The sequence below is a fragment of the Microtus oregoni genome, unplaced genomic scaffold (assembly GCF_018167655.1).
Source record: "Microtus oregoni isolate MIOR12 unplaced genomic scaffold, Mior012 000029F_ref0000214, whole genome shotgun sequence".
Taxonomy (NCBI): domain Eukaryota; kingdom Metazoa; phylum Chordata; class Mammalia; order Rodentia; family Cricetidae; genus Microtus; species Microtus oregoni.
In genome coordinates, this window is record NW_024543088.1 from 8,250,151 (window position 1) to 8,277,461 (window position 27,311).

The following is a 27,311-nucleotide window of genomic DNA, read 5'->3' on the forward strand; positions in this document are numbered from 1 at the left end:
TCAGAGAGACAAGTTTGGAACTATGCTGGTTCCTTCCCTGTTCGGCCAGCATTTTGTTCAGCTCCCATGAGCTCATGCAAACTGTTTCTGTAGGTGTCCCCATCATGGTCTTTACCTCTTTGCTCATATTCTCATTCCTCCCACTCTTCAACTGGACTTTGGGAGCTCAGTCCAGTGCTCTGAAGTGGGTCTCTGTCTCTGTATCCATCAGTTGCTGGATGAAGGTTCTATGGTGATATTTAATATTTCCATCTGTCTGACTACAGGTCAAGGCTAGTTCAGGCACCCTCTCCTCTATTGCTTAAAGTCTTAGCTGTGGTCATCCTTGTGGATTCCTGGGAATTTCTCCCGAGCCAGGTTTTTTTGCTAGCCGCACAATGGCTCTCTCAATCAAGATATTTATTTCCTTGCTCTCATCTCTGTTCTTCCTCCATCTGAACTCTCCCATTCCCTCAAGTTCTCCTTCTCCCTCCCCTTCTCTGTTCCTCTCCTCCTCTTTTCTTTCTGCCCTCCCTACTCCCCCACACCCATGCTCCAAATTTTGTCAGGAAATCTTGTCTTTTTCCCCTCTCCAGGTGAATCTATGTATTTCTTGGGGTTCAACTTGATACTTGTCTTCTCTAAGATCATGGACTGTAGGCTCAATATCCTTTTCTTTACAGCTAGTATCCACTTATGGATAACTACATATCATGTTCCTCTTTCTGGGTCTGTGTTGCTTCATGCAGGATGGTTTTCTCTAATTCCATTCATTTGTATACAAATTTCAAGATGTCATTTTTTTTACCAGTGATTAGTACTCTAATGTGTAAATGTGTCACATTTTCTTAATTATTCTTTAGTTGAGGGGCATCTAGATTGTTTCCAAGATCTGGCTATTATAAATAATACTGCTATAGACATAGTTGAACAAATGTCCTTGTAGTATGATTGAGCATCTTTTGGGAATATGACCAAGAATGGTGTTGCTGGGTCCTGAGGTAGGTTGATTCTTAATTTTCTGAGAAACAGTCATACTGATTTCCAGAGTGTTTGTACAAGTTTTCATTCCCACCACCATGGAGGAGTGTTCCCCTTACTCTACATTCTTTCCAGGATAAGTTATCATTGGTGTTTTTGATCTTTGCCATTTTGCCTGGTGCAAGATGAGATCTCAGAGTGGTTTTGATGGCATTTCCATAATAACTAAGGATACTGAACATTTCTTTAAGTGTCTTTCAGTCATTTGAGATTCTTCTGTTTCGATTATTCTGTTGAGTTCTATTCCCCATATTTAATTGGGTTATTTGGAATTTTAATGTCTAATATCTTGAGTTTTTTATATATTGTGGAAATCATTCCTTTGTCTGATGTGGGGTTGGGGTATATCTTTTCTCATTCAGTAGGCTGCCTTTTTGTTTTATTGACTGTGACCTTGCTAGGCTGTATAATCAGCTTCATGGGAAGAGCAGAGACCATCCTCACATCCATTCTTGTGCTCAAAACACTTGTCTAGTCACCGTGTTTTCAGGTAGCATATTCTGAGCACCACCAAATAGGAAATGAGGACAAAGCACTGGGTATAATTTATGAGTTGTATCCGTGTATGATCCTGAAATGGAGCATTTAGTGCAATTATGAATTTAAATATTAAACTCAATATACTCTGTTCTGTGTACATCATTTTTAATTATCTTTTCAGTTATCCTTGTTTACAAATATCTGGAGACTGAAATATACAAGTTAATTCATCTAACTGGAATAGTCTTGACTAAATCTTTGAGACTTTAGTATTTAAAAGCTAAACTTCTAAAGTACATTGGAAAATTTACTCTGACACTTGTAATAACATTATATTTAGATGTGTGTAAAATCTATAACTGATTAAATGCTAAAACCTGGACTGTCCACAACACTAATAACCAGTAGATTTACAACAGAAAAATACATCAGGAACACTGGACAGATTGTCAGATGCACAATGCCAAGAAGGAGCATGCTATTTCCTAAATTCATCCTGGAAACTTCCTTGGTGATTTTTCATATTCAGTGGTGGTTTCCATTAAGAACTCGCTTACATACATGGCAGTGTAGCTTCACTTTGTTTTTACCCAGGTGTTAACTTTGATCAAGCAGTTTTTTCGAGCTATACAGAAAACAGTCCTTCCATAAAGAATTGTTACACCCAGGGTGAGCTTTAATTAGGATCACTAGTCATTTGAAGCAAATGTCTGAATAATCATTCACTTCCTAAGTGTTTGAGGTTCTGCCATTTCAGTATTAGAGTAACTTCAGGTTCCCAGAAGCACTATGCTCAAAGAGTCCACTCAGAAGTGTCTCTGTGAGAAACAGAACCTCCTTCTGGCCAGAACTACTTCTTAAGTGTACTGAACAGACTGCCTAATAGTGCTGAACAAAATCAAACAGAAAAATATAAAACATACTTCTATTCTGCCTCTTAGGATATAAAATCTAATCTAAACTCAAGTTAATGTACAGGAATCCCTAGGATACTTATGGAAATGAAGAATTGCTTCCCTGTCACTATGGGAGTTTGAATTGGGTACCAAAATTCTCATCATAGCCCATATGAAAATAAAACGATTAACTAGGTTAAGTGCATAGTACTAAAATTCTTTCTGATGAATATAGCTCCTCCTCCATCTAATAAAAACATAAAGAAATTCATGACATGTATAATGGTTCATGCCTTAAATTCCAGGACTAAGATGTAGAGACTATAGCCTAGTCTACATAGTGAAATTTAGGACAGTTTGGCCATAGAGTGATATCCTGTCTCAATAGACAAAACAAAACAATAAAAGGAAGTTATCCAAAAATGTGGGCAGGCATGGTGATGCACACTTGTAATCCCAACACAAGGGATGCAGAGGCAATTGGATATTTGTAGGCCAGCACAGTCTACACAATGAATTCCAGGACACCCAGGAAAACATACAGAGACCCCGTCTTAAACATCATCAAGAGATAGAATCTGACCAGAAAATTCATAAAACATGAACCTACACATTAGAATAGATCTACATCAAGTTCTATTCTATGACTGTGTGCCTCTTCTAACTGTATGTGTGTGCATGTGTGTTTCCAACTTATAATGCCTCTACTTAGCCCAGACTGATCTCCGACTTGCCACTGCTCTTTCTTCTGTTTATTGATTCAAGGTTTGGACCATCAACAATCATATTCTTTCTAGGAGTATTTTTTTCTATATCTCAGGGAACATCTGGGCTCATGTGGCTCTAGACAGAACTGTCAAGAGTAAATCACATCTTCACTTACAACCTCATTGCTTGAGTGAGCTCTTCTGATTCTTGGAGGGAAATATTTATCATCACATGTATCACTTCTCTTTGTTTGGAACGGACCAATCTCTCAAAGTCTGAGGATCTCCCCAAGATGCTGTTCACTTGAGAGTACTCATTCCTCCTAATCCCCATCATCCTGACCTAATTTCTCAGGATCATTTATTTCTCATCTTACTCAATATGGATCTTCAGGAAGGGAAGAACCATTCCTGCACAGTGCTTTGAAAGTGAGCCTTCAACTGTGTGCCTTACAGATAAGGTTTCTAATGAAACAGGGAGGTAGATCTCTGGCTTTGAAAGGAGGATGGGCCAAAGAGCTTCCTTTCTGATGTCAGAGAGGCTCCTGATATGGCACCTTGGTTTCAGGTCATTTTTGGAGTGAGGAAATTAGCCAGACAGGAAAGGGCTGTACCATGGGCTGCAGCAGACCCCTCCCTGGACATTCTATTGTATCCTGGAGAGCCCTGGTGGCCTATGTGATGTCAGCAGTGCTGTGGCAACACCAATTGCCTGTGAGGCATCTGTTCATTGCCTACAGGTTTTGGACATAGTCATGTTGGCAAAACTGAGCAGGCTCCGTGGGATACAGAAGGGAGAGTATTGGTTATACTCCCCAGTCTAGAGGGAGGCAGAAGGAAGCTGGCCTTCAACCTCAGTGTCAAACATCAAGACAAATGGTTCTGGGCAAAACACAGTGAGTCCTGGGTAGGGAATGGATAACTTTTTGATGACGGAAGGCTTCAGCTTGGTTTTTCATGGCATTATACGGGATATTAGAGCTTTGGGGAGGTAATGGATCTATCCTGCTTCTCTTTGTTCCTGAAGAGTAGACCCAGAGTCTAGGGTTTCTGATGGTTAGTTTGGCAGACAGCCAATAATGGTCAACCCTGCAGGTGCTGTGCTAGGGGCTCTCTGTTTTGGCTCTGAGTGGGAAGGAAGAAGAGAGGGATGAATGAGGTTTCAGTTTTAGCACTGTACTTCAGCACACTGGCTTTCTTTTGGTTGTAGGTCTCTAATAACAGGGAGAGTAAAGTCCCCTGGCCAAAGTTGGAGGTTCTCAAATTTTACCTCAGAGCCACTTGCAGGGTAGGAGTCATCAAGTATTGCTAAGGCTTCTGAGTCCTGCCTCTCAAAGGCCATCATCCTTAATCTGAGTGTAGGAATGGGCCATCATTCTTCCTAAAAGTGTTTGTTCTTAGTGTGTGAGGGCTCACCTGTGGATGCCTTGTCCTTAGGTGTCTCCAGCCTGTCCTGTCACTAGGTGATCTCACCTTTGCTAACATCATAATGGATGGAATGTATTCTGCTGAAGTTTAAGGAAAATTTCCATCATTACTCATGTGACTCATCTTTGGTGTGATGGGACACCCTCAATCCCCATCACCCCCACACATTGTAACAGCCCTATGGATCTTTCCTGAGGTGCTCGTTCACTTCATGGAACTGAACGTCCTTCCAAATCAACATGAGCTAATTTCTTAGTATCTTTCACTTCTCGTCTTGTTAATTAGAGATCTTCGGAGGGGAAAAGCCTTTCCTTGGGAATGTTTGGAAAATGAGTCTTGACCTCCATAGATGGTGAAGTATTAAATTAGAATAAATGAGAATCTAACTAATCAGAGAAATCTCTGGATTGGAAGAAGAATGTGCTGAAGAGCTTTCCCTGTGTCTCAGGGAAGGCATCTGGAAAAACCAGCTTGGCTTTTGGTGACTTGGGGAAGAGATGGTTGTGAGATAAGTGATGGCAGTTGGCAGTGACCCTAACAGTCCATTCTCTGGACATTCTATTGCATACTGGAGAGTCGTTGACCTCATTTGTGAAATCATCAGTGTTCTGTCCTTGGGGGACTCATTAAGTACTTATAGGGTTCACCAGAAGACACGTTGGTAATATTGAGCACACAGGTTGGCAGAGAGATCTGACTTTTGAAGAGGGGGTGGGGCTTGAACTGTACTTCCAGAAACGGGGTTCAGTAGCTGGAACCTTGGGAAGAGATGGTTCTATGCTGTTTCTTGGTTAATAAAGTGCAAAGCAATGGTCAAGGATTGGTGATGGTTAGTTTGGCAGAGAGCCAGGAGTTGGCAAGGCTACAGCTGCTGTTCTCAGAGTTCCTTCATTTATTTGGAGTGGCAAAGAAGGCCAACAGGAGACAATTAAGGTGTGAGAGTAAAATGTTGCTACAACTCATCATCAGTAGATTCTTTAGGTTCTGTGAGTATCTCATGTGAAAATTCGCATCTATGCACCACGGTCTCGGACATTTAGTTACTTTCATTCATGGCCACAGGTAAAAAGGGATTCATCATGCTAAGCACTAGAGACTCCAGAAACTTTTTGCATCACATCAGATATGAGTTGATACTTCCAAAGCAGCATGGCTGGGTGACATATGCCTTCCAGGGCCAGTGGGACTGCAGGGGGGGCTGATGCACATAGCTAGCTACAGTGAATGGAGACAGAGGCATGGCTTATGGGCTCCCAGCTTAAGGATAGGTGTCCTGCTCTTTGGGGTCTTCCCTGAGTTTCATGCATTCACTCATCCTCAGGCTCTCATGAACTCAACATGATCTCTCCTGGACCTGTGCCATACTACTGCATAAATTTACTTATGTTTATCTACCTGCAGGGAGTACCGGAAAGACATCAGCCCCAACCTCTGTCACTGAGCAGGAGCAGCAGATGAACGAGGTGGAAAAACTGCCATGTGCTTGTCCTTTCCATCAGAAGACCGCCTTTGTAGGACTTGCTGGACCTCAGTTGTGAACCACTCTAATAAACCCTCCCTTAATATATATGTTTCTGCATTTTTGGATCTGGACTGTGTGTACATATGTGTGTCTGTGTATATGTATGTGTGTCTGTGTGTATGTGTATTATTTCCAGTAGTTCTGTCCCTTGGGGAGCACTGACTAATATTGGTTGTTCTGTCTGCATGTGTGCCTCAGCACAACATGAATGTAGTACCCAAAGAAGCCAGCAGACGGCGACAGATCATGTGGAACTGGAGATGGCACCTGTGGGTGCTAGGAATTGACTACATGTCCTCTGCAAGAGTAGCTAATAGTACGTTAAACTACTAAACTATCTCTCCATTCCATCTTTATGATTTCTCACCAATATTATTTTATTAATACAGTTCAGTTCTTAAGGTGGTTTGAATGAGAATGGTCTCCATAGGCTCATATGATTAAATAACATAACCCCTGGTTGTTGAACTCTTTGGGGAAGGATTAAGACGTGTGGTCTTGTTGGAGTAAGAATGTCACTGGGAGTGAGCACAGAGGTTTCAAAAGCCCATAAGCCAAATTGCTTTATCCCTGGCTCCTGACTGTGAATGAGATGTTTATGGACACATATTCTTTTCTTTTCTCACTTTTTTTTATTGATTGTTATTGAGCTCTACATTTTTCTCTGCTCCTCTCTCCCCTTCAACCCTCCCCCAAGGTAACCATGCTCCCAATTTACTCAGGAGATCTTGTCTTTTTCTACTCTCTACTTCCCATGTAGATTAGATCTATTTAACTCTCTCTTAGTGTCCTCATTGTTGTCTAAGTTCTCTGGGATTGTGGCTTGTAGGCTGGTTTTCTTTACTTTATGTTTTAAAAACCACCTATGAGTGAGTGCATTTGATAATTGTCTTTCTGTGTCTCACTCAAAATAATAAATAATAAATAAAAATAATGTTTTCTATCTCCATCCATTTTCCTTCAAATTCAAGATGTCGTTACTTTTTCTGCTGTGTAGTACTCCATTGTGTAAATGTACCATATTTTCCTGATCCATTCTTCAGTTGAGGGGCATTTGGGTTGTTTCCAAGTTCTGGCTATGACAAACAAAGCTGCTATGAACATAGTTGAGCACATGTCCTTGTGGCACGATTGGGCATCCTTTGGATATATACTCAATATATATATATGGGTATATATATATGGGTCTTGAGGAAGGTTATTCCATAATTTTCTGAGAAATCACCACACTGACATCCAAAGGGTTGTATCAGCTTGCATTCCCACCAGCAATGCAGAAATGTTCCCTTTTCCCAACAACCTCTCCAGCATAAGTTGTCATCAGTGTTTTTTATCTTGGCCACTCTTACAGGTATAAGATGGAATCTCAGAGTTGCCCTGATTTGCATTTCTCTGATGACTAAGAATGTTAAACATTTCCTTAAGTGTCTTTCTGATGTAGGAGGGTCTTCTGTCTATGTGTTACTTTAATTGGTTAATAAAGGAACTAACTTTCTTGGACTTTTGATAGGCCAGCCATTAGGTGGGTGGAGTAGACAGAACAAAATTCTGGGAGGAAGAAAACAGAGTCCATTAACAATCTATATACATTACATTTTTACATGAACTACACAATTACAATACCTTAGTCAAGGTCAGAAATACATATACATATAACAAGATTGACCTTAAATTTATATCAATAAAGTCAAATCCATGCCAATGCAAATTATTCATATCTCTATCATACCCCCCTTTAAATGTAAACGAACATTTATAAACAATATTTGGGAATATGGGCACAGTTATTTCTCTCCAAACTGCTTCATGCTGAATGGGGGCACTGTTATTCAGGTCTTTCATGGTATAACCTGTGTGCTAGGTTCATCTCAGTCAGCAGTTGAGTGAAGTAGTTTTTTGAGGGTATTCACAGCAACCTTTCAGGAGGGTGAGGTCTATCATACCATATTGGGATAGAAGCAATCCACAGGGTCTCATCCTCTGTGAAAACAAATGAAGAATCTCTTTTCCAAAGTATCATATCCTTAAATCCAAATTCTGAAGTCAAGGTATTTTCAAAATATCAATCTTGGATTAGTTCAGCAGCATTTAGAAACAAATATCTTTTAGCAGCTGTTGCTCCTTCCTCAGCATTGAAACAATTCAAAGAGAGCATAATAGCATACAGTATCAAGATTCTCTTTGTATTTTCCATCTTTATGTGGCTTTATTTTTACCTCTATTTCTTTTACTTTTACTTTTATTTTTTTTTGAGACAGGTTCTCTGTATATCTTTGTCCTAGAAAAACTCTGTAGACCAGGCTGTCCTTGAACTCTCAGAGATCTGTCTGTCTCTGCCTCCCAGGCATTGGGATTAAAGGTGTGTGCTACCAAAAACTCTGCCAAAGAACTCCTACAGCTGATAAACACCTTTGGTAATGTGGCAGGATACAAGATCAACTCCAAAAAATCAGTTGCCTTCCTATACACTAAGGATAAGGAAGCAGAGAAGGAAATCAGAGAAGCATCACCTTTCACGATAGCCACAAATAGCATAAAATATCTTGGGCTAACTCTGACCAAGGAAGTGGAAGATCTATTTGACAAGAACTTTAAGTCTTTGAAGAAAGAAATTGAAGAGGACACCAGAAAATGGAAGGATCTCTGTTGCTCTTGGATTGGGAGGATCAACATAGTAAAAATGGCAATTCTACCAAAAGCAATCTATAGATTCAATGCAATCCCCATCAAAATCGCATCAAAATTCTTCACAGATCTCAAGAAGACAATAATCAACTTTATATGGAAAAACAAAAAACCCAGGATAACCAAAACAATCTTATACAATAAAGGATTGTCTGGAGGCATTACCATCCCTGACTTCAAACTCTATTACAGAGCTACAGTATTGAAAACAGCTTGGTACTGGCATAAAAACAGAGAAGTCGACCAATGGAATTGAATAAAAGACTCTGACTTTAAACCACAAACCTATGAACACCTGATATTTGATAAAGGAGCTAAAAGTATACAATGGAAAAAAGAAAGCATCTTCAACAAATTGTGCTGGCAAAACTGGATGTCAATCTGAAGAAGAATGAAAATAGACCCATATCTCTCACCGTGCACAAAACTCAAGTCCAAATGGATCAAAGACCTCAATATCAGCCCGAACACACTGAACCTGATAGAAGAGAAAGTGGGAAGTACTCTACAACACATGAGCACAGGAGACCACTTCCTACGTATAACCCCAGCAGCACAGACACACTAAGGGCATCATTGAATACATGGGACCTCCTGAGACTGAGAAGCTTTTGTAAAGCAAAGGACTCTGTCACTAAGACAAAAAGGCAACCCACTGACTGGGAGATCTTCACCAACCCCGCAACAGACAAAGGTCTGATCTCCAAAATATACAGAGAACTCAAGAAACTATAGACCGTAAAAGGCTAATCAACCCAATTATAAAATGGGGCACTGAGCTGAACAGAGAATTCTCAACGGAAGAAGTTCAAAAGGCCAAAAGACACTTAAGATCATGCTCAACTTCCTTAGCGATCAGGGAAATGCATACCAAGACAACTTTAAGATACCACCTTACACCTGTCAGAATAGCTAAAGTAAAAAACTGTAGTAATAGGAGTGGCGGGGCTGCGTCCCCGGCACCCCGTCACCCGGCCACCTGCACGGCTAGCTTTATACCCAAAATAACAACACACAAATTGTATTCTTTTAAACACTGCTTGGCCCATTAGCTCTAGCCCTTACTGGCTAATTCTGATATCCCAGTCAACCCATCTCTGATAAACTGTGTAGCACCGGTCTTACCGGGAAAGATTCAGCATGTCTGACCTGGCGGCTTGCTTCATTGCATGTGTCTGCCCGGGAGAGGGGAGCATGGCCTCTGTCTGATATGTCTGCCCCAGAGAGCAGAGCTATCCAGTCTGAGCTCACTTCCTCTTCCTCCAAGCATTTTGTTCTGTTTACTCCACCCACCTATGTTCTAACCAATAAAATGGGCCAAGGCAGTTTCTTTATTAGCCAATGACCTTCCTCCATCAAAAAACACCAATGATAGCCTTTGCTGGAGAGGTTGTGGAGAAAGGGGTACACTCATCCATTGCTGGTGGGAATGCAATCTTGTGCAACCACTTTGGAAAGCAGTGTGGCGGTTTCTCAGGAAATTCGGGATCAACCTACATCTGGACCCAGCAATACCACTCTTGGGAATATACCCAAGAGATGCCCTATCATACAACAAAAGTATATGCTCAACTATGTTCATAGCAGCATTGTTTGTAATAGCCAGAACCTGGAAACAATCTAGATGCCCTTCAATGGAAGAATGGATGAAGAAAGTATGGAATATATACATATTAGAGTACTACTCAGCAGTAAAAAACAATGACTTCTTGAATTTTGTATACAAATGGACGGAAATAGAAAACACTATCCTGAGTGAGGTAAGCCAGACCCAAAAAGAGGAACATGGATGTTCTCACTCATATTTGGATTTTAGCCATAAATAAAGGACATTAAGCCTATAATTCATGATCCTAGAGAAGCTAAATAAGAAGGTGAACCCAAAGAAAAACATATAGGCACCCTCCTGAATATTAACCTTCATCAGGCGATGAAAGGAGACAGAGACAGAGACCCACATTGGAGCACGGGACTGAAATCTCAAGGTCCAAATCAGGAGCAGATGGAGAGAGAGCACGAGCAAGGAACTCAGGACTGCGAGGGGTGCACCCACATACTGAGACAATGGGGATGTTCTATTGGGAACTCACCAAGGCCAGCTGGCCTGGGTCTGAGAAAGAATGGGATAAAACCGGACTCGCTGATCATAGTAGACAATGAGGACTACTGAGAACTCAAGAACAATGGCAATGGATCTTTGATACTACTGCACATACTGGCTTTGTGGGAGCCTAGGCAGTTTGGATGCTCACCTTACTAGACCTGGATGGAGGTGGGTGGTCCTTGGACTTCCCACAGGGCAGGGAACCCTGATTGCTCTTTGGGCTGACGAGGGAGGGGGACTTTATTGGGGGAGGGGAAGGGAACTGGGAGGCGGTGGAGGGGAGGAGGCAGAAATCTTTAATAAATAAATAAATAAAAAGACTCAGAATGAAGGTTATATGTATACCTCTTCTGAAAGCCGATCAACTGATGAACTTGAACAACTGCAGAGAGGTTGGGATGGTGCAAGCCCAGAGCCAAATTATCTTAGGCATCTGTAGCCCCTTCACAGCCATTTATTGCCATGTTCTCTACATGACCCTACATTTTTGTGACCATTAGGTAACTCTTTGGAACATACAAACAGAGCACTACTTTCCAACCAATCAAAAGCTGAAGATGTCTGTTGACTGAGGTTTCTGTCCCACCTGGTCCCACAGTAGTTCAGTCCCAAAGAAACACACAGAGGTCTACATTAATCATAAACTGATTGACCTATTGCTCAGGCTTCTTATTAACTCTTTTTTACATCTTATATTAGCCCATTATTCTTGTCTGTGTTAGTCACGTGACTTGGTACCTTTTATCAGCAAGGCGTTCTCATCTTGTTTCCTCTCTGTCTGGGTGATGACTGCAGACTGCGTCTTTCCTCTTCCCAGAGTTCTCCTGTTCTCATTGCCCCACCTATACTTCCTGCCTGGCTACTGGCCAATCAGCATTTTATTAAAAATAACATAAGTTGCAGGATAAGGACAAGGATCATTGTCCCACAGCAGATGTCCTCAGGCAGCACCTGAGGCCTACAGATCCCCCACTCTGCTTTAACTCTCCTTCCTAATGTTTCCACCAATGTATGTGACAGGTGCCCTGATTGATGAGTCTCTTTGTTCTGCCACTGTAAAATCTCCATGAAGAAGTTGGGGAAACATAAATCTCTATCCCTGGGCCATGGTCACTCATAATTGGTGTCAGCAACCCATATCAAATGAGATATTAAAGTATCCAATCTTACAGTATTGACCACTATCAGCACAAGACATCCCAAGACCAAGTTTTCAGTACCAAGATTTATTTTCCCCAGATGGACAAAAGTCAGGGAAACAGAGACAAACACGGGAAATAGTGGATGAGGAACAGTACAAAGGGATATTTGTCCCAGAGGGAGAATGGACTGCCTTTGGATAGAAAGGAGACAGACATGCCCCATAGGCAAATGGCAGTTTTTAAGGGTAAAGCGAAATCCCCACTTTAGGATGAGGTGTTTGATTTTGTTTGAACATGTTACTTCGGGTATTTGGGGGGGGGGGGGTAATCAATACTTTGATAGCTGGACCTTGGTAGTCATCCTGAGGAAGAAGTTGTCAAATAAGGGAATAGACTTTGGTGACTACCTTTAGGAATGCAATCTAATGTTTTTTTAGCAAAGAAGAGGGAATAGGGGTAGGGCAATGCCTACCTGAGCCATATTCACCATGCTTGGGCCTACTAGAGCCCTTCAAAATGTATTTTCCATTAGCAATCATTCTCATAGAAAATGTGCCCATCTCAACATGGACAAAATACATGTGTATTTCATATGAACCAAAGCCTAGAAATCATGTAAAACTATCTCTACAGAGAGGCCAATTCTAAATTAATGTTTAGGATTTATATTTTAAGTTTGATTGTCAAAAAAGTTCAGAAAATTTTTTTAACTTTTTTTTTATTGAGAAAAGGAGAAAAAAAAACAAGTTTCCTCCTCCTCCCAGCCTCCCATTTCCCTCCCCCTCCTCCCACCCTTCTCCCCCTCCTCCCACCCTTCTCCCCCCCCCCACTTCTCTCCCCCTCCCTCTCCAGTCCAAAGAGCAGTCAGGGTTTTCTGCCCTGTGGTAAGTCCTAGGTCCTCCCCCTCTGTCCATTTCTAGGAAGATGAACATCCAAACTGGCTAGGCTCCCACAAAGCCAGAACATGAAGTAGGGTCAAAACCCCGTGCCATTGTCCTTGGCTTCTCATCAGCCCTCATTGTTCGCCATGCTCAGAGAGTCCAGTTTTATCCCATGCTTTTTCAGTCACAGTCCAGCTGGCCTTGGTGAGCTTCCAATAGATCAGCTCCACTGTCTCAGTGGGTGGGTGCACCCCTCGTGATCCCGACTTTTCTGCTCATGTTCTCCCTCCTTTCCTACCACAGAATGACTACTCCATGGAAAACATTTTTAAAAATCAAGGAAGACAGACAGATGTCTGACTACTGGCGGGATGTTTGTTCCCCTGCCTATGACCCGGAATGAAGCTTGGAGGAGCAGGAATCCTCCTATGGGTGCAACTCCACAGCTCGAGAGGCTCAACCATTGTCCAAAAGCTCACATGGGGAGCAGACTGGCCCACGGATCTCACCTGCAAGCTGCTATGAAATAACTTGGAATGGTCACTCATTTTGTAAGACAGATCTCTGGGAGGTATCAGACTCACACCTTCATTGTGCCAACACATCTTGGAGACTCACAACAGTCCAGCACAGTGGCAAAAGTATTGAGCTGCCACCAGCATCCCACTGCAGTCTAAGCAGAAGGCTGGGCTTGGAATCTCAGTTCTGTCTCCATGCAGTGGGCTGGCTTCTGTCCTGCTTCCGGTGAGAACTAGAGTAAGAATCATCACAGATGCCCAGGGTGGCATCTATAATCAAAGACTGGATACACCATGTCTTTAGAGACAGTTTGCGTTTACCTTCTGTTTACAAAGGTGGGAAACCATCCTCTCATTTCATCATTTGCCAAGAAGCTGCTCGCTCTCCAGGAGCCTGGGCACAGTGCAGAGGCTTCTGGGTAGGTCAAGTACTATGCTCCAGGCTCTGCAAAGATTCAGGCGTCCTGGGTAAAGACTCATAGTGCAGGCACAGGGCACTCCTGGTGATCAAAACAGCTATCCTAGGAAGCACATATTCGTTTCCTCACTACCTGCACAGTCTGGGCTTGATTTCCAATGCTCCACAAATGAAATGCTACCCCAGCTTGTGTTCTGTATCTAGCCAAGTCACAATAAACAATGTGACTTTACTCTAGTTTCCTTCAGCGAAAGAGGGAGAGCATCCTCCTGAGCAGAAGTAAATAATAAAAATATCTCTATTCCACGAGTGTCACAGATTATTTATGATTATTATGGAGACTCAATGTAGCTAAGACCATCACCATCCTGGTCTCTCTACCCAATGATCATGTTGTCACCATGTCTGAAGAGTCATCTACTTACACTAGTGCTTCCCCATGGCGTCCACAGAATTCTCTCTGAATCTCTGGTCACACAGAAATTTAACACAGATCATATGGGATCTTCTGTTGTCTCCTGAAGACAATGTCAACTAAAGATACTGTATGTGCACAGTTTCTTTTCCCATGGAGTTGAGCACACCGTGTTGTTATAAATAAGCAGAGCCCTGTAGGGTTACACGTGTGATTTTATTTAGATGTTATCTGTGATCTATTGTAAGATATACAAACAGATTAAAAATTGTTTGACAGTTTTTAATACCACTTTAGATTCAATTCACAACTGCATTGATAATACTGCAAGATAAAGATACTCTCCTTCATAAAACAAAAACTCCTTGCTAGTCTTGCTGACACACTCTTTGCAGTCTTTAAGGGATTCAAATGTATCACATATTTCTGCTGAAAATATTACAAAGCTTTCATGACCCTTTCCATCCTCTGCTCATAACAATTCTGATGTGTTAAAAAAAATGTATGGGGATGAAAACATCCATCTTCTAATAGCATCTTAGTGAATAAAATCTAAGTATCAAAGCTCATGGTTTGAGCACTCATTTGCTTTCTGGGGTGCAGTGATGTGCAGACTCAGGCATCATCTATCCACTACCTACCCATGCACCCATCCATCTACCACCCATCCAGACCTCCACCCATTCGTATATCCACCTACAATCGCTTCATCTATTTACCACCCATTCGTCCATCCACTCACCAATCCACCCGCCCGCCTACCGCTCACCCATTCGCTCACCCACCCATCTATCATCCATCTACCCACTTAGCTACCTACAATCCATCCATCTGTCCACTTCCCACCCACCCCTCCATCTATCCATCTGCCTGAGTCTATAAAATGAGAAAAAAATGTCAGAAACTCATCTAAAATACATAGGGACACAAAAGCTGGGAACAATTTAAAATAATTCTAAAATTTATAACTGCAATTCTAAGATTGAAATTCATAGAAATAGAATATGCTATGAAATTCTGTTCTTCATTTGCTTTAGCAGATACTTTTTAAAAATAGAAACAGAAAATTTAAACATTTTTGTTTTGTGCTCTTCTGTAAAGTATTGTATTAGAAGCAACTTGGGTTTAAACTTTAGACTAGATCAGATTTGCCGAAAGATACTCTACAGGTAATCTAAACGGGATTTTAGCCACTTTCTATTCTTTCAAGAGTTACAGAATACATTGGGCAAAAGATTTCTCACTAGCTATAAAAACAAACTAACTGGTTGATGAAACTATAAGACAACCAACAATTGATAAGCTCCCAAATATTTATGAATAAAGTGCCCACTAACTTCATTATATATGATATCAGAAAAGAAATCCTGACAATGGCTGGTAGCTTTAATGTATTTCCTCCACCCTGAGAACATAAGGGCCCTTAAATGAAGGAGTGCTGCTAAATGTGAGTCTGGGGTCCACAGGGAACAACAGAGGCAAACTACTGTAAGCAGAACAAAAGACTCAAAATGGCAAAGTCCTGAGGATGATGCCAACGTGGTAGGTCTCAGTGCTGGAAAAACAGAAATGAGAAAGAAACATAAAAGCTTCTTTAAATTACTAACATGATAGCAAGTCTCAGCGATGGCCATGTGTGTACAGGGTCCAGGATGAGCACTGGAAGTGCTTGCCAGTCCACCCAGCAGCAGAGAGCACTGGGACACACGCCAAAGCAGGGCACAGACAGGGGGCTGTAGATGGGTTTTTACTGCCAAATTTGATGTGATTAAACCTATACTGGCAGGTGTTACAAGATGGCTGCCCAAGTGGACAAGTGTCCTCTCACACAGAGGGTGATATGGGCAGCTGGGTGATGTCCCCAAACTCATGAGCAAACCCCACTGACATTGCATCAACGGACACAATTCGTCCCAGCTCTAGATTCTTCTTTTTATCCAAAGTGAGCGATACTAACATCTGCAGTGTACTTACTTCATTTGAAGTGTGTACATAGGGGTCCTGGGGAATCCACATCCTAGCACGTCCATAAGGTCCTATCTGTAACCCACCTGGAACACCAAGTGACTTAGCTAAATGAGTAGCTGTTCTTCCTCCAGCAAAGCTGACACTGTCTTCCTGGAGTCAGAGCCCCGCCTACACCAGGAACCAGACAGCAGAGGGGAAGTCAGGGTTCTCTGCCATGGCAACTGGCTGGATCCAGTTTATATGGTGAGGTACTTTTTAACATTAAAATGTGCCCACAACATGAGAGAAGATTACTGTGCTTCAGGAGGGGGTGAAGGCCTGTTTGAGAGACCGAGTGTGAATCCAGCCACAGCACCATGGGTCGTTAACAGTTGGCGGCATCTCTCAGCTAAACCCAAGCTCCTAAGGTTCTGAGCAAGTGGGGTGAGGTGCTGAATTATGCTCTCTCCATGGTAACAGAGGAGCAGGGATCCCAGGAAATGACATGTGTATGTCTCATCTGCACTGGGTGGAGTAAGAGGGGATCAGATGTGGCAGCTTTGCCATGTAAGCTCTGCAGACCCTGGACAGCTTGCATCTGGCCTGGCTAACTGGTGTCCACCCTAGCAGGGCTGGCCACTATAGTGAGTTCCATTTGCAAAGTTGAACAGAAGTCACTAGTGGGCACTTTCCATGTGAGTCCCCACAGGGGCCAGCGCTTGAAAAGGGAACTCACTGTTGTGGGCGCAAAGGTAACAGAAGCAACAGAGCACACAAAAACAGCGGACACACATTCACTTGGAGGCCACCAGGCCAAGGGTCCAAATGGAGAAAGGTCTCATTCTGACTTGTTAAACCTCTCCCTCTAGAACCAAGTCCACCTGGAAATCACCCTGCGGAGGAAAGAAAGAGTAAAGCAGTGCCACCTACTGGTTGGAAGACATCACTGCGACACAGCCATTCATCTTGCAAAGACCTGACGCTGGGCAGATCCACAGACACATGGCAAGTCTGCCGGATCAGGAGGGGCAAGAGTGAAGACTCTCCCAGCTGAGAGGGAAGCGAGATGCTATTTCGGGACTGTGCACTAGTTACAGCGTATTTCCTGGTGTGCAGCACGGTGTGCTGTGTTTAGTGGCACTTAAGTATTACACAGTAAATACTCAACAATCCAGAAGGATGTGCAGAAGCAATAGCACACTGTTAATACAAAAGTTACTAAAGCTACAGGGTAATACCACTATGTGGGTGCAGAGATCACACGCGCTCCTAACACACTTCCACACGGTGCCCTGGTTGTGCCCCTGCTGCCTGGCCCTGTGCGATTCAATCGGACCAGTCATTCTCGTCAAACTCAGAGTCATCATCCGAGTCACTGTACTCCACAGCAATGCGTCTAGACAAGATGGTGGCCACATCGTTCCCGACTGGCTCCCGCTTGGCTTCCTGCTCACGTTGCTCCTGCACCTTTTTCAACTGGATTCCTGAAAACACAATGTGAGGAGGAGAGTCAGTATCTTTGCTAGTTCGCAGTGAAGGAAAAAAACCAAACAGGTCTCCCTGTTTCTACTGAGTCTACAAATACAAGGTGGTGGCCATCTGAGGGCGGAGAGGATGTGTGTGCTAAGTCTACTGCAGGTAATGGACACAAAATAGAACCTTCTGCACAAGTGGGTGGTAACGCAATATGCAGGGAATTTAATTTAATCTGGACCATGTTAAACTTTTCTCTTTGACAGAATTTCAGACTTATGGGCTAGCTCTGAAACCAGAAGGAAAATATCCCCACATTATTTGCCCCGACAATGCTGGAACAAGCTTTCCCAATCTGTCACACACAGACATACTGACATAGGCACAGACACAGACAGACAGACAGACACACACACACACACACACCACATGCCATCACGTATTCACTTTTCTCTGGACCGTTCAGGAGTTACATGGCACATAATGTCCCTATACCACTAAAATACTCCATGTGGTCTTTCTTTAAGAAAACATCAAAACCAGAAGTTATCATAGATGAAGACTGTTACTATTTTCTCTATAAATATTATTCAAATGCCACCACTAAGCCAATCTACTGGGGGCATTTTCCCTGGCTCAGGTTCAACCATCTCCTTCCTTATCTGCCCCCATTTCTGGTAAGCTTTAATCTGGACAGTGCTTTGATCTCCGCATTCGCGAGTCTCACATCTGCAGAGAATGTCGATGGTCTTTAGGAGCACGGCAGTCACTGGTTATGGACTCACTAGATTGGCCACGGGGGGTACAAGAGCACATCTAGTACTCTCTTCCTTTGACAGGAAAGCTCACACACACACACATACACACACACACACACACACACGCACGCACGCACGCGCGTGCGCTTAAGGTATTCTGGCTTTCAAACTTCATCTCTTAAAAAACTGGTCTATCAATGATGTTCAAAGTACTTGGAGGGAATTTTTTAGTAGTTTGCGAGTGTGTGAGTGTGTGTGTGTGTGTGTGTGTGTGTATGCACGTGCGCACACACACACACACATGCGTGCACATTGGCCTGGTTCAATGAGCTCAGGCAGAGGCAGAGGCAGCTGCACGTCTGCTCTGTCAAGGGTATTATACCAGTGCAGTTCCTAGGGTTGCAGACCAGCAACTGCTCTCACTTATTTTCAGCTGAGACAAACAGTAACCAGGAGGCCACACGGTCCCCAAGGCTCAAGCAGCTCCCTGCATATTCCACAGTCTGTTGCTTTCTTGGCCACCCTGGGCTTTGACTGGTTACGGGTGAATGGTTCTACACACAGGTCTTCCTGGAAGGCCCTGGAGCAGTCAAACAGGCTAGGGCTGGGCTCCCTCTACTGAGTATACACGATGAACATGACACCACCCCTGCGTTGGGGACTTGGGTTTTTTGCCTGGCACAATCTGTATGCTGCTGAATAAATGCCAGAGCCACTGGCTCAGCACATCGAGCTTCTCTGATGAGTCCAGAGTAAACTTAGATTTGTTTACAATGAACCCATTGCTGGCAGCTCACTTTCTTCCATTTTATTCTTATGGTACAAAGTGGAGAAAGGTCCTATTACTTAATCTATCATTTGGTGTTTAATTTCTGGTTTCTTGTCAAGTACACCTTTCCTGAACTTTTAACTTTTTTATTATAATGTGTTTCCATGTTACCTATAAAAGAATTCCAACTTATTAAGAAAGTAACAAAGGACCGAATGTGCAGTTATCTTTTGAGGGCAGTGTAGCCAACTGTAGCCAAAGCAGTCTCTTCCAAAAGGGAGACTGTGACACGGGGTGTGCACTTACCCATCCGGATGGCAGCCAGGAGGTCACTTCTTGCATCACTTATGGGTGGCTGTGTAGGTTCTGGGCGCTTTGCCTCAGTGACAGGGGGACCATGCAGTGGGGAGGATGAAAGAGAAGAGGGGCCAGGAGGGCCAGGTGGAGGAGGTGGGGGACCTGGAGGAGGCGGTGCTGTGGCCAGGAGCCCAGTGGAGGGCTGGTGAGGAGGAGCGGGGTATGTGGAACCAGCTGAGGCGGGGAACGGGGGCTGTGCGGGGATCTGCAGAGGGCTGACGAAGGCAGTTTGTGCTGAAGGAATCATGGGTGGAGGGGGAGGTGGCGGTGGTCCTGAGGGGTTGTAGTATTCAATTATCTGTGCTGGAAGCACCCTAAGGAACAATAAAATACAGTCACCCAAGTGAGCAGGGAGGGTCACACCTTCCTATTTCTAACAGAGCTTATCGAGGGGATCCTGTCAGAGACAGTGCATGCTGCTGCAAGCTGGAGAGTCACTGCGGGTACATGTGTCCACTCTGAGAGTCAGTTCCTTCCAGTTTTACATTATTCATCGTGACAATGAAAACGCACTGAAATGCACCTAAAACAACCACTTGAAAGGCATGGTCAATTCTTGTGGATGGCTAGGGACATACATGGCAGTAGAAGCCTAGTACTCTTTCCATCCTGGGTATCTCAAAGATGCTGTGTAGCTCCAAACTTTATCTCAGGAGGCCTCTGAGGCCAAGGAGACAGGGGTTGGGAGGATGCTGTCTTCTCTGCCCCAGTCCAATGAGAATCTCTAGGGTTAAGGTGCCCAGCAGCGTGTCAAACACCCCAAGAGACAGGGCAATGGTTTTCAAAATCACTGACTCTCCATGCACCTGATGGAACAGCCTTAAAACACATTCTAGTAATCCCAGCTTAGCCGAGGCCTAAGGATAGGAGACACCTAGACCCTGTGCTCTCCTTTTTCAGGCTGTGGGTATAATTGGAAAGCAAGGCCAGCACTCGGGTAAAGACACATTGCTATATTCAACTTTCCTGGGCATAGAAACCAGGGAGCATTTTAAAGAGTAATTCTGAAAGAGCTAACGATAACCGACCAAAATAAAGGGGAGGGGCCCAAGTGAACTCGCACATGATCAGGAAGGGTCTGTACACAGTGGAGGCATTCAGCTCACAGAGCAGAAAACAAGAAGTGTAGGGCAGAAATCCTCAGGAGCCCGGAGGCTGAGAAAGGGGGATACAGGATGAATGGCGGGGAGTGGCATTCCATGTTTTCGTTGTCTATGGCCAGCACTCCCTGAGAAACTCGAGGTGTGGGCAGGCTCACAAATAAGCACTTTAGCCTTTATTGATGAACAGGGACACACACAAACACACTGTCCAGCTGAGATGTGGCTACGAAAGGAGATGGTCAGTGGTGGGGTTCTATTTTAATTGACACAGATTCTGTCAACACTGACACTAAGCCCAATCATTCTTGACTATATTCTATGTGATAAACTTGTGTCTACGAAGACACAAATTCAAGAGCAACAACGAACATGAGTAGCAATTTACCCATAGTCGGCTGGAGCCACTGAAGTAGAAGCCTGGGACCCCTCTGGGGCCTGGGGAGGAGGTGGCGGCGGTGGCTGCTGAGGTCTGTTTAGAGCCATGTGCCTTGCTGAGGCAGACGAGGGTCGGTACTCATGCTCAGCGCCTTGGTTTGTGGCTCCATGCAGCGGTGCGTCCCCAGCTGGGCAGGACGGTGTCACCGGCTGTGGTTGCAAAGAGTGGCTGGGAGTAGCAGGATAAGAGTAATCGGTGACGTCGGATGTGTGCGACCTGATTTCGGAGGAAAGGGGATGAGAGAAATTGGAGTTTTACAAATGTCCCCTAAGAGGTAGGTGCATATCTACGAGTAACAGCATTGTCAGTACACAAGGATGGGACAGTTATTCCTTTTAACAGTTAAAGTTATCCCTTTAACTGGACAACTAGATCCAGTCCCATGAGAGCGTCTAAGCACAACACAATTATTTTAGCAGCAAGCCCCAGTGTTAGATGGATTCAGAGTTGATGCTTTGATAGGTCAGACCAGTAAGTGGGGACCGGCAGAGCCTTGTTGTCACAGCATTCCATGTATTTCTTTATGAAGACAATGCTATATGTCAAACACCATTTCATTCACAAACAATATCTCGGATGAACTTCAGAGGCAATAAAATATGACAGCATATAATTAGAACAGCAAGAAGAGAAAGTGGGGGTCCACCATGCAATAGTGAGCCGCACTTGTCTTAAATGGCAGGAATATTTTTTACCCAAAGAAGGAAAAGCAACACTGACAGTTTTCCTGGGCTGTAAGCACACCGTCACAACAGAGCTCTAAAAGGAAAGGAGACCTTGAGTGAGTTAGTGAGCAGTTCGGAAAGAGGCTGACGATGGGCATCCTGCAGAGCCTGGATGGGAGGAGGCTAAGAACCAGCATATGTAGCAGCAGCCACAAGCATGTTAGTAGGAGGCACACGTTCTCGCCTGAGTTACAGGACAGTCAGTAGGGGTTGCACATCCTCTCATGATGCTGAAGCAGGGCTTGACCTTGGGCTAGGGATCCAAGAAAGCAAAACGACAAACCCTCTGGGCCTCCTGTCTTCCTTCGCGCTCCCTGCCTGATCCAGTCTCTTTGCGTCACTCATGAATTCAATGCCCATTTTCCTCCTCTCCCACTCTTCTCTTCTTGTTCTGACTTTTCTCACATATACTTGTTGGTTCCTGTTAGGATTCAGCTTGTGTTTCTCTCTCTGAAGGGAAACAGGTAAACATACACTGGGGATGTAGAGAGAACAGGAATGAAGATACAAGCTCATGTCTGCCTTTGGGGCTTTGTGGGTAGCTTCCCCCAACCGGAGTACAGACCAAGTCAGAAGAATCTACTCCTTCCCGCTGTCCCCTAACTATAGCATAAGAATTAACAGCTGATTTCTCTCCTCTGTAAGCAGTGGTCTAGATTGCAATGTGCACATGGCGATGTCTGGCCCACTCTTCCGACTGCTAGCAACCGAGTTACACTATTTTAGAGGTAGAGGCTGTCTGTCCTGTACTCAGGTTCAGTGCATTCCAAAAGTATAAACGGATCTAAAACTATAGTGTCACTGGTGATACCCATAGTCTGCTAAGTAACTAGATGACTGATGTGTCACTCTCTAAACAAACTGTCATCCAGGACAGCACGGAATGCCTCCAGTGAGACACAGGATGTTCTGTGGTACAAATGAGAACTCCATTCTTGGAAAACAGATTTGAGAAATAGCAAAAAGGAGCCAAGACAAAGACAGAGGTGACACACAATTGATGGGAAAAGGAAAATATAAGATTTCTACAGGGCAGGACTCTGATGAAGGGTGAAAACAGGAGAAGTAAAGGGGACTGACCAGGTGAAGAGTGAAGGACCAGGAAACGGGCTTGCCAGCAGGCTGTGGGGACAGAGGGCTCAAAGGATGCTGACTGAGTGGGCAGGCAGAAGTTGCCAGGAGACACCACCGATGCGGTGCTGAGGGACGTGATCCTGGGGCTCTGCAAGGTCAGCCTCCATGTGTTGCAGCAGAGAGAATGGGTGGGTTAAGATAAAGAGGCAGGAAGGAGGCTGTTCACCTACTGAGAGAATCCCATCAATCCTCAGGGTTTGCAGAGAGGCAGCTGAGCAGAGCTGCAGCACTAAAGCATGGCCCAGAACTGGATGGGAGAAACTAGGGCAGGCTGGATATGAAGATGCAGTAATTTCTGACTACAGGGAACATTCCATCAACTGTGCATCTGAAACTTACAGTTGGAGACAAGCCATGCCTAGCAATCTGTAAAAAAGAAGGCAGAACTGGAGTTTAGCTCACCTGGGCTGAGCTAAAACACAGTATATACAACTGTCTTGTGCGCACACCATGAAACTTGAGATTAAACTTTCCTTGGTATCTTTAATACACCACTAAAAATCATGCTTTTATCAAATAATATTTAAAATAAAACAATATTTAAAAATAAGATATTTTTAAGAAGTCAAAGAGCTAGGTATGTTGGTGCATGCCTTTAATCCCAGCACTTGGGAGGCTGAGGCAGATGGGTCTCTATGTGTTTGAGGTCTTCAAAGCCAGTTCCAGGGCTCCCAGGGCTATACAGTGAGACCCTGGGTCAAACAGACAAATAAACAAGCAAAACAAAGCAAAATAATAATAATAATAGTAATATGAGAAGTCCATGAAAAATGTGCGGCATGATTCCAATTTTGTAAAGATTATATCCCACACACAGGTGCAGGAAAAGACTAAAGACAGACACAGCAAAATGCAAATGGGCTTCTCTGGATAACATCAGGATGGATATTTAATTTTAATGTCTTTCTGTAATATCCAGATATAAGTATGTTTTCTTCCATAATAAGATAAGGTTAGGGCTGGAGTGATGGATGACTCAGCAGCTAAATACACTGGCTGCTCTTGCAGAGGACCCAGGTTTGATTCCCACATTCACACAGCAGTTCAAAACCATCTGTAACTCTAGTTCTAGGAGATCTGACACCCTATTCTGGCCTCTGCAGGAACTGTGCGCACACACACACACACACACACACACAATGTCACGTACAAATACATACAAAAAACTAAAAAGAAAAACAGCATGTTCTTAAAAAGAGAAAAGGCAGTGTGTCTAATAAAATAAGCCAAACTTCCCAAATTAATTCAAGGTGTTCAGTCTAAGCCCAATGATGAACTGTGTTCTCTTTGCTGGTAAGTTATGAATGACAAGAGTAAGTCTTGGGAAAGACTATGAGACAAAAGCAAGTTCTGACAAAATGATCTACCTAGCTCTGTTTTTGTAAGCGAAGAGAAATGAAACCTTATCTAGACCATGTGAGCATACAAGCAAAGTATAAAATAATTCCAATGGCCATCAGCATCATGTCAGGCCTGAAATAATCTCATCTCAGGTAGTAGGATGAGAAGGCTTCAACTGAGGAGCTAAAAAAAATTCCACAGGTTTTCCATCTACACAAGTTTAAATTAGAGTGCAGATGGAGTGAAAATGGGCATGTGCTTTGCGTGACAAAATTAAAATCCTAACCAAGCTATTTGTCAGAACAACAAATTGATGCCAATGAGGACTCTTGGGTCCCTGTATCCCCCACCTTAGGAGCAGACTATAATATCAATAAACTGATACTAAAGTTCAGTTGTGAGGCTAGAACCCAAAGCTCCCAGATTTCTCTGAATACTTAAGGTAGAAGGTGTACAGAAAGAATACCCGGGGTGTGCCTTTTCAGAACTCAGAGGCCTGGGCAGGAAGCAGTATCAAGCATCCTGTAACTCCTAAACGGTCTCCTAGAAAACACCCAAATAGTCCTTGGGTAGGTAGATACTGCTCTAAATGCTGAGGTTTTAATGGTGAAAAGAAGAAAGAACCAAAAGGAAAGAGATCAAGCATAAGGTATGTACTTGATTTCTTGCTATTTTTGACTGTCCTTGATAAACACTTGGTGGTTTGTTTGTTGTTGCTATTGTTGTTGTTTTAAAGATAGAGTCTCACGTATCCCAGGACAGCCTCAGGTATGTAGCTTAGGACGACGCTGATTTTCTGACCATCCTGCCTCCACCTCTGAGCACTAGGATTAGAGGCATGTGCCACCTCGCCAGGCTTATGAAACACCAGGCTTCACACCCAGGCTTCACACCTGCCAGGCGATCACTCTTCCAACTGAGGCGTGCACCCGGCTTGAATTCTAACTTGTAAATCTAAAAATCCACACAAATGGATCACAATGATTCAATAAGACAGAAGCAAGACATTAAACCAAAGTTAAAACTGGCTGGTCAGTCGCCCGTGGGTCTCGGTGACAAATGTGACCTTATGACTCCACCGTTTGCACCTACAAGAAATATTCTTACTTAGGAGCTGTCACCTCTTAAAAGAAAACTCGGCAGGACGTCCTTCTGAAATGAAACGTGTAAGATGAGTTATCTGGAGTGAGACATCAAGCCCTTGGTGTCTGAGTCTTCTTCAAATGAAGGCCTCCCAAGGTCCCTACTAGCAACCCATGATCATAGACAGTTAGATGACAAAAAAAACAAAAGAAATTCAACATTCTCCATTAAAGTAGTAAGGGCACACCTAAGCAAAATTCAAGTCATTGGCAGTCACCCAAGTTCAGAATCCACATTTAAACTCCACTTTCCCGATTAACCCCAGAACAAACTTAAGAAAGTTGAAAAAGCATGCAGTCACCCAATCTGAAATAGCGCTGCCTAAGGCATTATTTTGAAAGCAAAATATAGGTGTCATTTTCAAGGACAAAGTGGGGCACACAGAAACCCAAAATGCAGGGGCTCAAACATGGGGAGAGGGGTCCATAACATGCACACACCTAGTATCTGGGGACAGAGATCCCTCGGAGGATGCTCCGTGGTGCACACTCTGAGACAACCTGTTGTCGGGCCTAAGCTCTTTGTCATACGCCATCATATTCCACTCCTGGCGCCTGTTTCTGGCTTTTCTAACCTTTTTCACCTCACGGGTGGTCCCATCTACACGTTTTTGCTCCTGATGTCCAGGAAAAGAAAGCAAGCATGCCAAGACAGAATGGGAAGGAAAACAGAGGTTAAATGCAGTGAAATACACAGAAAACAAGCCGGTGCACACGCAAGAGGCATTTTCATACTGCTATACCCGACTGCGTTTGCCTCGGGCCCACCAGGTCCATCAGAAATAAAGCGAGTCTCTAAAGAAACAAAAGGCTCCCACTACAGTGCTTACCTTCGCCTTTACGACAGGACTCTTGCTTGCTAGGGTTATGACCTGTTTAACATGCTCGCACCTAGACCTGCATTGCCCATCTGAAGTATCTGGTAAAACCATTCATAAAAATCATTTTCTTCATTGATACACTTTGAATGCCCTGCATGAATGTGCATGCCTGCACAGACACACACACACACACGCACACACACACACACACACACACACACACACAAATAAAACTTACCTGTTTATATACAAAGTCAGTCTTATACCAATCCTGTTTGTCAGCTAAGGCACAGTCAGTGCTCACTGGGGTCCCATACAAGCCCCTCCTGCAAGGTTAGACCCTCTTGGTGCACCTACACAGCTCACATCTGTCCTTTTTCTTACACGGACATCTATGATCTTTCTTAACAAAGGTTGTATCCTCCCCCTCCCCCCATGAACCTCACCACACTGCTTTAACTTTACAGGAAGCATACACTCAATAAATGCTGGCTGAATGACCAAAGCCACACACCGTGGCTTAAGCACAAGCATGTCCCAGCGACCATGCTCAGCACTCAGGCACTGTTGATACAAATGGTAAACACACACACACACATACACACACACAGTTTCTATCCTCATAGAGCTTGTACTCTGGAAGGGGAAGTCTGAAAGCTGGCATAAACAAGTTTCTCTATTGAATGTGGTAAAACATAAATGTGTCTATATTTTAAAATGTGATATATCTTATACACAACTTTATATTAGACACACATTATATATTTATACATTCCTATATTTAAATATTTATATATATACCAAATGTCTGCAGTTGAAGACAGTAGATAGAGTGGATTGTTTTCAGAGGTGTTTAGAGGGTCTGAAACAGAGAGTAAAAACAAAACACACCCGAGATAGCAGACATCAGGGAAGAAAGAAAGAAAGTTTAAAAAATCAATGAAAGGGTTGGTTATTTGGAAAGGTAAGTAAGACTGACGCTTAGTCAAACCAATGGAAAGAATCCAAACAGGACACAAATTAATAGAATTATAGATGAAAAAGGAAATACAGGAATAGGAATGTTCAGGTAACACATGAAAAAACTGC

The 27,311-nt window shown here is 43.5% G+C and overlaps 1 protein-coding gene across 6 annotated transcripts in view; it reads right to left on the minus strand.

Annotated features, from left to right (window-relative positions):
* Positions 1–14,413: 14,413 nt before the first annotated feature.
* The window catches only part of Wasf3 (WASP family member 3), an 88,014-nt gene continuing 75,116 nt past the window's right edge, over positions 14,414–27,311 (minus strand). For 5 of the 6 annotated variants that reach the window (XM_041678134.1, XM_041678137.1, XM_041678135.1 and 2 more), the window contains 4 exons: positions 25,843–26,018; positions 21,009–21,275; positions 19,470–19,834; positions 14,414–17,647 (listed from right to left, as the gene is read on the minus strand). In XM_041678134.1, coding sequence (XP_041534068.1) covers positions 17,490–17,647; positions 19,470–19,834; positions 21,009–21,275; positions 25,843–26,018 — 966 coding nt within the window. In that variant the 3' untranslated portion in view covers positions 14,414–17,489. Of the gene's footprint in view, positions 17,648–19,469; positions 19,835–21,008; positions 21,276–22,067; positions 22,235–25,842; positions 26,019–27,311 lie in introns of all 6 variants that reach the window. The other variant, XM_041678139.1, reaches the window with a different exon arrangement.